The 12150-nt window shown below is 44.0% G+C and overlaps 1 protein-coding gene across 2 annotated transcripts in view; it reads left to right on the plus strand.

Moving 5' to 3' along the window:
* Nucleotides 1-5314, plus strand: part of LOC115343219 (Alstrom syndrome protein 1) — a 43817-nt gene extending 38503 nt beyond the window's left edge. For both annotated transcript variants that reach the window (XM_030018954.1, XM_041122876.1), the window contains one exon: nucleotides 4849-5314. In XM_030018954.1, coding sequence (XP_029874814.1) covers nucleotides 4849-4893 — 45 coding nt within the window. In that variant the 3' untranslated portion in view covers nucleotides 4894-5314. The remainder of the gene's footprint in view (nucleotides 1-4848) is intronic.
* The last annotated feature ends 6836 nt before the right edge of the window (nucleotides 5315-12150 follow it).

The following is a 12150-nucleotide window of genomic DNA, read 5'->3' on the forward strand; positions in this document are numbered from 1 at the left end:
CAGGATTTTGGTGAGCAGAAGGAAACAGCAGGACCCATTTTGCTGAGTTACTCTAAGACTGCTGAATCCTGCCTCATTCTGCCATGAAGCAGTGAGATCCCTGCAGGGAGCTGCTTCTGTCCCAGCTAACAACTGCTACTCTTCCTCCTGGCTGTCCAAGTTGTGCAACATGTGCTTTGCATCTGTCTGTTAAACAGAGGTTTAATTAATGATAGAAAGATTGAAGAACCCCGTGCTAGAGACTCGCCTGTGTTAAGCGCAATAAGTAACAAGGAAGAGAGTCTTCAGTCTCTATGCCCTCCCATGCGCCCACATCTAATTATCTAGTATTTCTGTGTAACAAGTGGTATCAGTTTATACACAGTAATTTGATAAATGTCCTGATAAAACAGAGGAGTCCCATTTGTCCCCTCTGAGAAGTGCATCTCCAAAACTGACCAGTGTATCACTTCTTGAGCTGTTGTAGGCATCGATATGCTTAAGCTTTCTCTTAAGACTTAATGAGAACTAAAACATGAGAAACAACAGTTTGCAACAAACAGTGAGGTTCTTACCTTCTCACTCTTTAACTAACCCATATACCATAAAACGTAGCCTTCAGGAGAACTCTGGCAGCAGGCAATAAACTGCATTATAAGCCTCAGTGGTTTAAGGACATGCATTAAAAATTTAAACTGATTTTTTTTTTTTCATCTGGATCTTAAGCTTGCACTTCAGTTTTAGCATTGCAACTCTTTCCTGGCTGAGTTGTCCTACCAGAGCTGGAATAATAGGGTTAGTTATTTGTTGGGAACAGCAGTAATTGGATTTTAAAAGTCAGGGCTTGTAATGCAATGTATTATCCAGAATACCTTCCTAATCTGATTGTGGGTATTTACCACTAGAATTACTTGAATTTGATGCTATACTTTTGCAGGGTATATTCAGGACACGTTTTTTTTTTTTTTTTTTTCACTCGTCCGAGAATCTCAGATGCTGGTACAGTAAGGTCTTAAGAGTTAATGAATGGTGGCAGTTGTCAGCTGGAAGCAGAGAGGGAATCGGATCAGAAGTTTTCTATACAAGTGTGGTTTTGATTGGAAGAGGGATGATGATTCATTGCAGTAAATATTGTAATCTTTTTGTCTTCCTTGATGATGCAGAATAGCTGCAGTAAGTAGCTGTAAATACAGTGAATGGTTTGTTTAGAATTTGGCTAATGTGTTGCTGAGAGCATCAGTTTCTAAGCGGATCTGATTATGCATGAAAAAAAGAAACACAGATTTTGTGGAATGACTCCAAAGATGACACAGGGTATTAGGAGAAGAAAATGGCTGGTACAAAAGCTAGACTGAAAATGTATGTAATCTAGGGTTGTATCATTTAAATGATCTGTAGCACTGTACCCAAACTGTGGTCTGAGTATCTCTCATAGTGGCAAGTTTGTGAACTGCTGATGTAGAACAGCAGATCAGCACTCTGGAATAGATCTGACTCTTATTTTAATTGCAGTCACCTAGAGGAGTCCTGTTGTGCCTTACGCAAACCTAGTAGGGGACAGTTCCTTCCAAGATCATTTGGCATGTATCCAGACATATCCTTGGGAAAAGAGGCAGGCAGAGAGAGTCGAGTGCCCTGCTCAAGTTTTTGTGGGGTCAGTGGTGGAGCTGGGCATAGTACTCATATTCTCTGACTCCCAGGTCAGTGCTTAGTGGCATGACCTGTCCCTAATGAAACTTCTTTGTCCTTCACGCTTTGGATTTTGACAGGCTAGCACTGGTCATCTTAGTGGGGAAGGGATGTACTCGTGCCCCAGCCACTCCAGAGTGCAGCCTAGTAGCTTAAACTGCTGGTGAAAGTGTGTGCTGAGGCATCCTGTTCTGCAGTGTCTGAGGCTTACGCATGTATTTTCTTGGCTGACTTTCTGCCGTGCAAACGTTAATACCTGGTAGAGGAGCATTAATGAAACGGCTGGGCAAGTGAGGATGTCTTAAACTGCCAGACCAGTTGGCTTAGTGAAGGAGATTCTGAGCAATTACACTTCTCTCCCAGCACCTGTAACTGAACACTTTGTTGTAATAGTGAAGTGTGCTTATATCCTAAGTTTATTACATATCAGCCACGATGTAATATAGCGCTGGGATGCTGGTTGCTTCTGTTTCTGTCGCTGATACCAAAAGAGTAGACATGTAAAAGTAAAACTAGGTGTAAGCCTCACTAATAGCAGTACAGCTGGCTCTGAGGATGGAATTAGCTAGCAGTACAGTGTGCATGCCATTTCTATAGGGTGTCAAGGGCTCACAGGTTAGGGGTGATTCATGATTGGGAAGGAAAGGAAACAATGAATTAAACATGTACATACACTCATACCTGTATGTACATCAACATGGACAAGTGTCTGCTGAAGTATCACTTACAAGTGAAATCCTCACACCAGAATTTAGAGGTATGTTAGGTATAACTGTATATCACTATAATTTATGGGTCAATACTTCAGAGGAAAAAAAAGAACACCAGCTTCTAAAAATGTATCCCGAGGAGTAACCAAACAAACAAAATTGTATGTTTCCAGTGTGAGCAACAACTGCTACTATGTGGGACATGCTGCTCTCTGGAGGCAGCGTGTGACTCTTTGTTAGCTGTAGGGAACCAAGGATAATGATCTAAAATTAGTGTCCAGGTTGAGGGATGATATGAAACCAAGTTTATTTTGCTCAAAATAGGGCCCCAAATTAGTGAATATGTATGAACAAAGTTCACTTACCTTTTGTAAAGTACAAGTGAAAATACTCACACAGGACACCTGAGAAGTAAGGGCTGTCAGTGCTTGTTTTAAGGCGTTTATGTGCTACAGTGGGACTGTGGGGCAATGCAGTGGGAATTGAAGAGAGAATGAAATAACAGTTTTGTTAGCACTGAGTGAGGATGAGATTCTCGGGAGGAAACAGTATGGGCTCATACGTAACTGGAAACTTACCAAAATTCCTGTGTTAGAAAGCGACTGAGGGTTGCAAAGGTATTCTTAATTTTTCAAATTGTTAAATAGTTACCTTTATTAAGATAGCAAAGTTATTTTTATCACAGGATGCACATGGGTCTGGACTGATGTTCTGTCCCAGTATCCCTTTGCTTTTGTACTTCTAATTTCAAATAGAGCATTAAATTATACTAGTCAGATAAGGGAATGGTGCATGCCCCTTAATTCTAAAAACTGTACGGTTGAGACAGATTTCTGATCTGATGGCAGCATAAATCAGAACTTTCAAGCCCAGTGAAGTGAAAACGAATTTTGAGTTTTATTAGATACAAATTCGTTCCATTACTGAGGCTTTCCCATTAGATGTAATAAGTTTGTAATTTTGTAAATAGGGAGCATGGGAGAAACATCTATAAAGGAGATAGCAAAGTTGTTAATTTATGTACTTCCCTCTACCCCTTAAAAAAGAAGAAAGATATTAGCATTCAGGAACACTAAACACTTTTGTTTATGGATGGGACATGTCCTTTAGAGCCTATGCAAGATAGATAGGGGCCACAAGGTGTCACTACCCCAAAGGAAAAAGCACATGCTTCTAGAGGTGTTAAACTGAATTGCGCTTTGCTTGCTGCTTTACAGTAAGGTTTTTTTTTTTTTAACGTTTATTTTCCATCCCCTTGGCTACATTTTCCCTCATGTCAGCAACACGTTAGGGGTTTTTGGTTTATAGTCAATTCCTGGAAGTGGAGCAAAGAGGGGAGATAGCATCTAATTGCTGGCTGGGTTTGCTTATTAGATTGCAGAAGGGCTCGTGAGCTGTAAGGACTGGTCAGAGGTTTTTGTGGTGTGAGGCATTTTGAGCCCTTCTGAGTCCTACTTCGTGAAGTACTGGGGACAGATTCCACACTGAGATTCACGTCAGCAGCGTTGCTGCTTTTTATATGTATGTATGTAAGCAGAGTACATTCTGTATTGGTATACACACTATATATAGTTATGTGTATATAGGATATACTGCATACTCTGTGTGTGTGTATAAAGAGCTGAGCTGTGCGTTGCGTTCATCTGTGTGATGCAAAAGGTCTCGTCAGGTAATGGCTGTATCATTGCCACTGCTGTTAGTAATACACGAGTTACCCAAAGCTCTTACTTTATCCTACACTTCTCTAAAGCCACGTAATATGTATTCCATACTTCAAAACATCAGTGATCTGCCGGCTCAGCTAGCAGAATGATGTGGTGTTTCATTATCTGGATTGCCTGTTGCCATAAGAACAGGTCACACTAGCAGGTGCCTGGGGAAGAATGCCATAACAGAGCCAGCGTTAGCAGTACTTCTCAAAGATGCTCTAACAGTCTGGTGTGATTTGCATCCAAGGGGCTTTGAATCCATCTTCAGATTGGTGGTGGCTTTTTTTTTTTTCTTTCATGACTTTGTCCACCTGCTTTGTGAAGTGTAAACATCTGGTGTTCGCAGCACTGCAGGGCAGAGTTCCGCAGCTTAACTGCACAAGACTGGCTCTACGCACAACGTTTTGTTTTGTTTTAATCTATTACCAGTTATTTTCTATGATGCCTCCCCCGATGTGGGGGGTTTTTTTGGGGGGTTTTGTTTTTTTGGTTTGGTGGGTTTGGGGTTGGTTTTTTTTTTTTTTTTTTTTTAGAGCAGTCTGCAAATAACATTCCCTTTTCACCTACTTCAGGCTACTCAGGGTTGTATAGACTTTCATCTCTTCCCCTTCAGTCATGGCTGGTGAATGCTGTGAAGAGTCCTGATTTATTCAGCTGTTTATTGTAGAAAACACTTTCTGTGTCTTCCACTATCTTCATGCTTAGTGTTTTTGATTTTTAGAGGAATAATACTCATCTCTGTCGCTTTGTTTTTCTTTCAGAAAATCACCAACCGTGTCTTAGGGAGGAAGGTGCCTTGGAACTGATAAAGATCCCCTGTTCAAATGAAGGTGTACCGTACTTAGTAAACTTGCAGCATAAACGAGATTGTGATGCAAAAAAGATAATGCAGTAAATACTTGTGCAGTGTATGTTTTGGGGTATTCAGTTTTGTTACTTTTGTACTAACATAATCTTGCCATATTTGAGAATCAATCACTTGATATTTAAATAAATGGCTGGTTTTTGTAGTGGTATTAATGCACTTCCAAAGTAAACATAGTTTGGAAGTACTTGGTTCATAATACATATGTAATTACCTGATTGGAATAGCAGTTTTATATATTTATTTTAAATTGTTTCTAACAATGATTTTTTTATTTCCTATCTCGATGTAGAAAACTTACTTGTAATGTTTTGTACTGCAAAAAACCCTTAAATAAATAACATCAGATCGGTTTGTAGTAACTATTGCAGCAATCATGAAATGCGTCTTCGCTGTATGCGTGGGAAATATCTAAAGAAACCGGGCCATAATTGCCTCTTACTCTACCCTGCACAGAACTTAAGAGCTTACAAGGTAACTGTAATGGCTGTTTAAACTGGACATTATTAGCACTGAAGGAGTGGAGGGGTTGTGACTTCACTGACCTTTCGCTTGGTTTGCTATCTTTCCGTATGACCAGGAAAGTCTAATTAGAGAAACTTTTTATGATGTTGGGAATTTTTAAGCCTTGCCTGGGAGAGAGTTCCTTTCAATTCATTAGATGCATTCTGACAGGATACTCGCTTGTACACTTAACCAGCATCACAGTGACAAAAGATGAAATACAAAGATTGTGGTTCTTGATGGTAGAAGCCTGAAGTCTCAGTTTCATTTTCTTATCACAATTGAGTTCATATAATGAATAAACAGGAAAAGATGTCTGAGGAAAACTAAGTGGGTGTGAACAGTGGTTTCATATTTTCCGTGCATAAGGTGTTCATAGCAATTTAGTTCAAGGAACAGCTGTAATGGTACACCCATTTCTGCAGAGGGTGAGGCACAACTCAGATTTTGACCTCTTGTGTTCACTAAGAATTTCATGGAACTTCTTGTTTCACCCCTTGGCTAAGCCATCCAGCGGTGGCTACGGTACAGCTCTGCCAGTTACCCCTGGAATTCATGTTGAGATGTAATGAATCAGATCTTCAAATTATGGGAAATAATTGAAGGTCAGTAGAACTACACTAAATTACACTAGACAAAGATTTGGCATACTATTTTTCAAACTGTGTCCTGTGCTGGTGGTACCACATGCTGTTAAAGTAGCTGTTATAGCCTACCCCAGAGTCAAGTGTGAGAATACATCCAGGTGTAAGATTTATACTTTATCTGGAGCATGCAAAAAAACCCAACCACCATAAAACCGTGATCTAATATGTCAGAAGGCCATATCTGGCCTCAGAAGTCTGAAGTTAAAGGTGCAGATTAAAAATAATACAGTATCACATGGCTGTGATAAATCAGCTCAGAAAATGGCTTATATCTTTAGACCTTTCCACTTTTCAAAATCTGGGGTTTTTTTTACCTATTTGCTCCTTCCAGTATCTTGTCCTTGGGATCAGTTTGGATGCAAGTTGCTGCTTTGCCTTTTGAAGTGCTCTTTGGGGCTAGAAAGCAGCTTTGTATGTTGTAGAGGCAGAAGGTGCTAAAACTTGCTGGTACTGAGATTTCTCATGTGATTCTGATACACATATGAATAGACTTTCTCCTTTTGACAAGAAAGTCAGTTGTATTGGAGTCATGACAAGATCTTGCCTCACTGAGTGCTCATTTAAAGCCCGTTAGCTTTTTAAATATGCTTTTAAGCTTTCAACTGATGAAAAAGTGAGAGAGCGTAAGGGCCCTGCTGATGCCTCAGGGGATGCTTGGAAGTTTTCTTACAGTGAGATAACACAGCCCAGGGTTGTTTTTATTTAAATGTCCGTAGTGTGCCTGTGTGTTGCTCCCTAACAAAAGCATAGAGGCCAATAATCAAGCACCTTGCGAATCAAAGAAAGGTAGAGTCAGTCCATTTCAACTGGTTGAAGTACCCATCCTCATCTAAGTAGAGAACTACACATTGTAAAACCTTTCAAAACAAAGGAAGAACTGCAGCAAATTTTTTTTTTTATGGTTTACCTCACTTAAAAATGTTCACTAACTACCAAAGTAATCTAACAGTCTGATGTGAGTTGCTGGAGTTGCAGCTTGAGAGATTTAGCAGCAAGTAGCTCTAATTCCTCATTTGGTAATAATATTGTAGCGTTTTTCCTTTGTGAAGGGAGAAGTGTTTGCTTCTGTTAAAAATTTTCTGTTTGGGTACGCTTTGATATATCAGAACGTGTGATCTGAAGATTGTGCTTGGATGTTTTACGCTGGTCTCGGGCTGCACAAAGAGTTTACACTCTGCTTTCTGGAATACTGTAAAGAAAAATGTTCTCTTTGCACACAGAGGGGGCAGAAAGAAAGTTTTATAGAGGAACAGTATGAGATTGTTTAACTTTTCTCCCCAGAGGAGGGAGCATCCACAATTCCAGGTGAAATCAGGAGGAGCTGCAACTTCTCAGAACCTCTGAAAAGGAGGTCCCATGTGGCCAGGTTTAAAGGAGGCAGGTCTCCTCCTCAGTACTCCCAACAGTGTTATCATCCATCCCTCTCTTGATTTCTTCGTGAGGGATGCTAGTGAAGCTGACTCACAGCCACTCCACTACCATTGCTTGTTGTCATCAGGTCAGATAAAGCTTGTGCTGGGTGAAAAGCATCCAGTGTTTATAGTTCTATGGAAGGAGGCTGTTGACATTTGGAGTTGTTGGTTCCAACATGCAAAAATTCTTTCCAAAAACTCAGGAAATCATGCTTGTCTTGTGTTGATTCCAGAGTGGAGTCATCTCTTCTTAATCCACTGCTACACAAAGACTTTTAGGGTAAGTTCTGCAAATCTTTGGAAGTTTAAAGAGGGCAAATTTTTTTTTTTTTTTTTTTTTTTTTTTTTTAGATAACCCTACAGGAGCAGGCTTTTGTTATTAGTTAACCAGAAATGTTCCTTGATCAGCATTTGCCGTGCCCACCCCACACAATGACGATTGTGTAGATGCCAAATGCATGTTTGAGTCTCACCAAAAGGCCAGCTATAGTAGCTGCTACCTCAAAAATGGAAAGGGCAGCACAGTTGTCTGTTGTCTCTCAAAACTGAAAGCAGCTTTGATCATTGCTCATTTGTACCTTGTTCATCATCAGGTAAATATAATGACTGGTTTTTGGCTTTGGTTTGCCTGTAGATATGCTGTCTACAAACTGAACTTGAGGTGGGAAGCGTGATGGATGTGTGGGTGAGGTGGACAAGGCAAGGAAAGGGCAGAGAAAAGGGGTGTAAAAAAGCCACCTTATGTTTTGAAAAGTTCCTTATTTTAAAATAAGAGGCTTGTTTGCCCTCCAGAAGCACCTTCCATTTCCTCTTTCCTGACCATTTCCACTAGTTCTACCTTTTGTGCTGTAAATTCCATCCGGATGGACTTTTTATAATAACGTGGTAAGTGCTCTGGTTCTTGGTGGATGTTTTTGGAGTCCTTTCTATGGAGAACCATTCTCAAGTTGGAGGTCTGCCACATCAGGCAGTGATGGAGCTTGAGTGGATGTTTGGGACACGTTCTCTCATTGCTGGTAACTGGAAAGATCGCCATGGAAATGAATGGCAAGGATGATTTAAAAATAGTCGTGTTACCGTACATCTGTCTAGATAGGGCCTGGTCCAGAGTGGTTGACTCCTGGAGGACTGCTGCTCAGAAGGACTTCTGCTGTCTGCCTCTGTCGGTGGTAAATTTGTTCATGGTTGTGCCTGTAGAAGAGCACAACTGAATGACTTTGAAGAGGAGGAGACTGAAGAAAGAGATCTGCCCTGTGCAAAAGCAGGTAAGCTAATCGCTTCCGCTTATCCATGAGAGCATCCTGGTTTATAATTCAGTTTTCCTGAAACAATACCCTAATGAAGAAATTCCTTCCTGGCTGGCTGTTTATTAGTCCAGATCAAACTTTAATCCAGTAATGTAGATCTTAATATATTGCTTCCTTTATGTTGCATTTATTAGTTGGCCAGCTGGGCGGCTGTACTTCTGTAAAGCTTAAAAGTGTAACATGAAGTCATTGGACATGCTTGTTGTAGGCTTGGGGAAGGAATTCAGCTGAACTGCTGTAAATGGAAAAGGCACGATTCTTTCACACAAGCAAGGTTTGAAAGTCAAAGTTTTATTAATATTTTTCTCCCTACATCAGCAGATAAACTGAATTCTCCAGGCCAAATTAGACCGTGCGGGAGGGTGAATGACCTCCGCATGACAAATGAAAGCCATGTTGATTAACACACTGGAAGGCACTCAAATTCCACGGTGATGAGGACAGTTGTAAGAGGTCTTGATAGAGAAAGGGTTTTTTTTTAATACAATCTGATTTTATTCATGTACCCCTGTGCTGCAGCCCTGTCGCTTTCTAGCTTTATCAGAAGCTACTTCAAACTTGTCTTCATGATGCAAAAGAAAGGAGAGACTCCAGCTCATTTTCCCAAAGTTGTGTTGGCTCCTCTACCCGAGTTCGATTCGGTACGTCCCGTGAATCACTCTGCCGTAGGGGGCTTGCTGCTGGCCTCTGCCAAGTCTCGTTGAGTCATCTGCTGAGTAGCTGGCCCTGGCCTTCCTCCAGAGGGGGGTAAGTAAGCCTCTCGGACTCTCCGGTTGGATCTGGAGGAGGTAGCACGCCAGCTACGTGCCGTGACCTCCTGAACGCCTGTGCATGAGGAGTTGAGTTCCTGTGGCATTGTGTGCAGATTGAATAGTCATTTTAATAGGAGATGATGCGAAATTTGGTCGAAGGAGACCTTTATTTTGGCCTATCAGGGCACAAGTTTTTATGAACGGCATAGAGCTGTTTTACTACATTACAACTGTCCTTGTCCTTCGCAGAAGGACCCGTATCAGGCTAAGAACCATGGTGTTTGTGCTGATGAAGCAGTGGTGGAAGATCTGAAGTGCGGGTGCCCAGGATCTTCCTGCGCACACCTCCTATACTTGCGTACTCGATGTGCTGGTTGCCTCCTTCGTGACTATGAAGAACGAGTGCCTGGGAGGACAGGAGCACCCTTAAAATAGATATCAAGGGTCTCTCCCTGTCTTTAATTCCCTGGTTGTGAGTGATCCCCCGCCCCTGCTTCACACGTGCTGCTCTTGGCTTACGCCGGGACGCAGAAATCCCCGATCTGAGGCTCAGCTGCCAGGCTGCGTGACCCAGCTGCAGACCGTGGTCGGGTGCCACAGCTTCTGTGGGCTTTTGTCAGCAGAGATATCAAGTGATCAAGGCTGTAGGCAGGAGGAAGGATGCCTGTTCCTTTGCACAAAAAGGCCTTTTATAAGCTGCTCTAGATAACCACCAGCCGTTGCCATCCCCATATCTTTCTCTGTGGCCAACGGCTACGCTCGGGGTCCCTGTGCCGGTGGGAAGCAGAGAGACTTCTGCCTTCACCTAGCCCCGAGGCTGCGCTACTTTGAGTAGTTTGCACGGGCTGAGAAAGTGGAGGAATGAGGAAACGTGTCACGTAACATGTAGTAATGGTGAAGATACGCTGGGATTGATGGGCTGCTGGGGGAAGACCAGCCTCTCGGCTGCCCAGGGTTTCCTCTGGCTTACGGTCCCTACTCCATCCCAGCGCCTGGCTCACCCCTCTGCGGCAGTCCTGGCCACCACCTGCCCTTTCCTGGAAAGACGTTCGCGGCGCTCTGCAGAGCCTCGTCCCTCTGGACGTTGCCGATGATGGTTTCCTGATGGCTGAAAGCCCTGTCAGGCATTTGAATCTCTCCTAGTTGTGTGCCAGGCTGCTGATTTACAGCTGCTCTGCTGAACTTCTCCACCCAGCTGCCTGGATGTGAGAAGGGATGGCAGTGCCCTCTGTTTCTCGCCACAATTCCACAGGTTTATTCTTTGGAGTGCCTTTATTTTTCTGCAGCTTTTGTCCTCTCGTGGAATTGGTGGGACCTGCACAGCCCCACCGTGGTGAGCTTTAGCAGGTCACCATCTTCAAGCTTCAGGAATCCTTCCTGGTCCTCTGCAGAACACGACCCCAAAAGGGCAGAAGATGCATGGGAGAGCTTGTGAGAACAAGGTATTGCTAAATGGCATTAAGCCACCTGAGAAACACTGCGACCGAGGCTTATGGGGGCTTGAAGGTGCTGCTAAGCTGGGGAAGACTCGCTAACACTGTCCAGATGTTTGCATCTGCCTGTTGCATCCGAGGGCCCCGTTAACAGGACCTCGACACGCGTTTGAGTGCTGCTGCCAGGGCTGGGCTATTTAGATTTGCCTTTTGTGCTGGGAAACCCCAGAAGAGTCCCCTGTCCCTTCCTGTTCCAAAATGTCACCTTGGGCAGGCATGCGCAGAGGTCCCCAGAGCATTTCGGGTAAGGGTGTCTTGCAGCTGTCCCCCTTTTTTAAAGTAAAATCATTCACAATTACTAGTGTTAATCGGTATTATTATTAGGGCTTCGCTAACTATTGACGAATCCTGACTGATGAATGAGGAGAGTTGGCTGACCCCAGGAAAGGACCCAAAAGGGCTGAAGCAGAGCAGGGAAGGCTCTGTGTGTGTAAGAAGGAAAGCGAGCAGCACCATGTCCCCCACGCTCGCTATGTGGGGCGGTGAGCTGTGCCACCCCCCCTTTCGATGGGGCTGGATGCTGGCACCCATCTCCTGTTAGGAAAAAAAAACCCAAAACACGTTAATTATAATAACAACTAGGGATTTTATTGAGGGTCGCAGAGGCGTCTCTGCTCCGTCTCGCCTCGGTGGGATGGATGGGCTTATTTAATTGCCTTTTTTCCCACCCCCTCTCCTGGTGCAGGCAGCTTGTCGGTACCCCCTCGCTTCTCCTCCCGGGGAAAGGGGCTGGAGGAGCGGTGGGGAGCCCGGGGGGGACCGGGACCGGGACCGGGACCGGGACAGGGGGGGTTCGGCGGCTGCAGCGGGCTGCCCCGGCGGAGGGAGCCTGGGAGCAGCCTCCACCGCCGGTCTGGTTTTCATTAAACGGCCGGGCTGGGCCAAGAAACACAGCAATAAATAAAAGCGAACAATGCCGGCCCCCTCCCTCCAGCCCCCCCCCCAATCCCTCCCACCTCCTCCCGTCGCCCAGCCGGGTGCCTGGGAACGGGGGGCTCCGGCCACCGGCGAGCGGGGGGCCGGCCGGGGCGAGTGAATGGGTTTTTTTTTTTTTCTGGGGGGGGGAACCGGTGGGAGGGGAGG

This window comes from Aquila chrysaetos, chromosome 1, assembly GCF_900496995.4.
Source record: "Aquila chrysaetos chrysaetos chromosome 1, bAquChr1.4, whole genome shotgun sequence".
NCBI lineage: Eukaryota > Metazoa > Chordata > Aves > Accipitriformes > Accipitridae > Aquila > Aquila chrysaetos.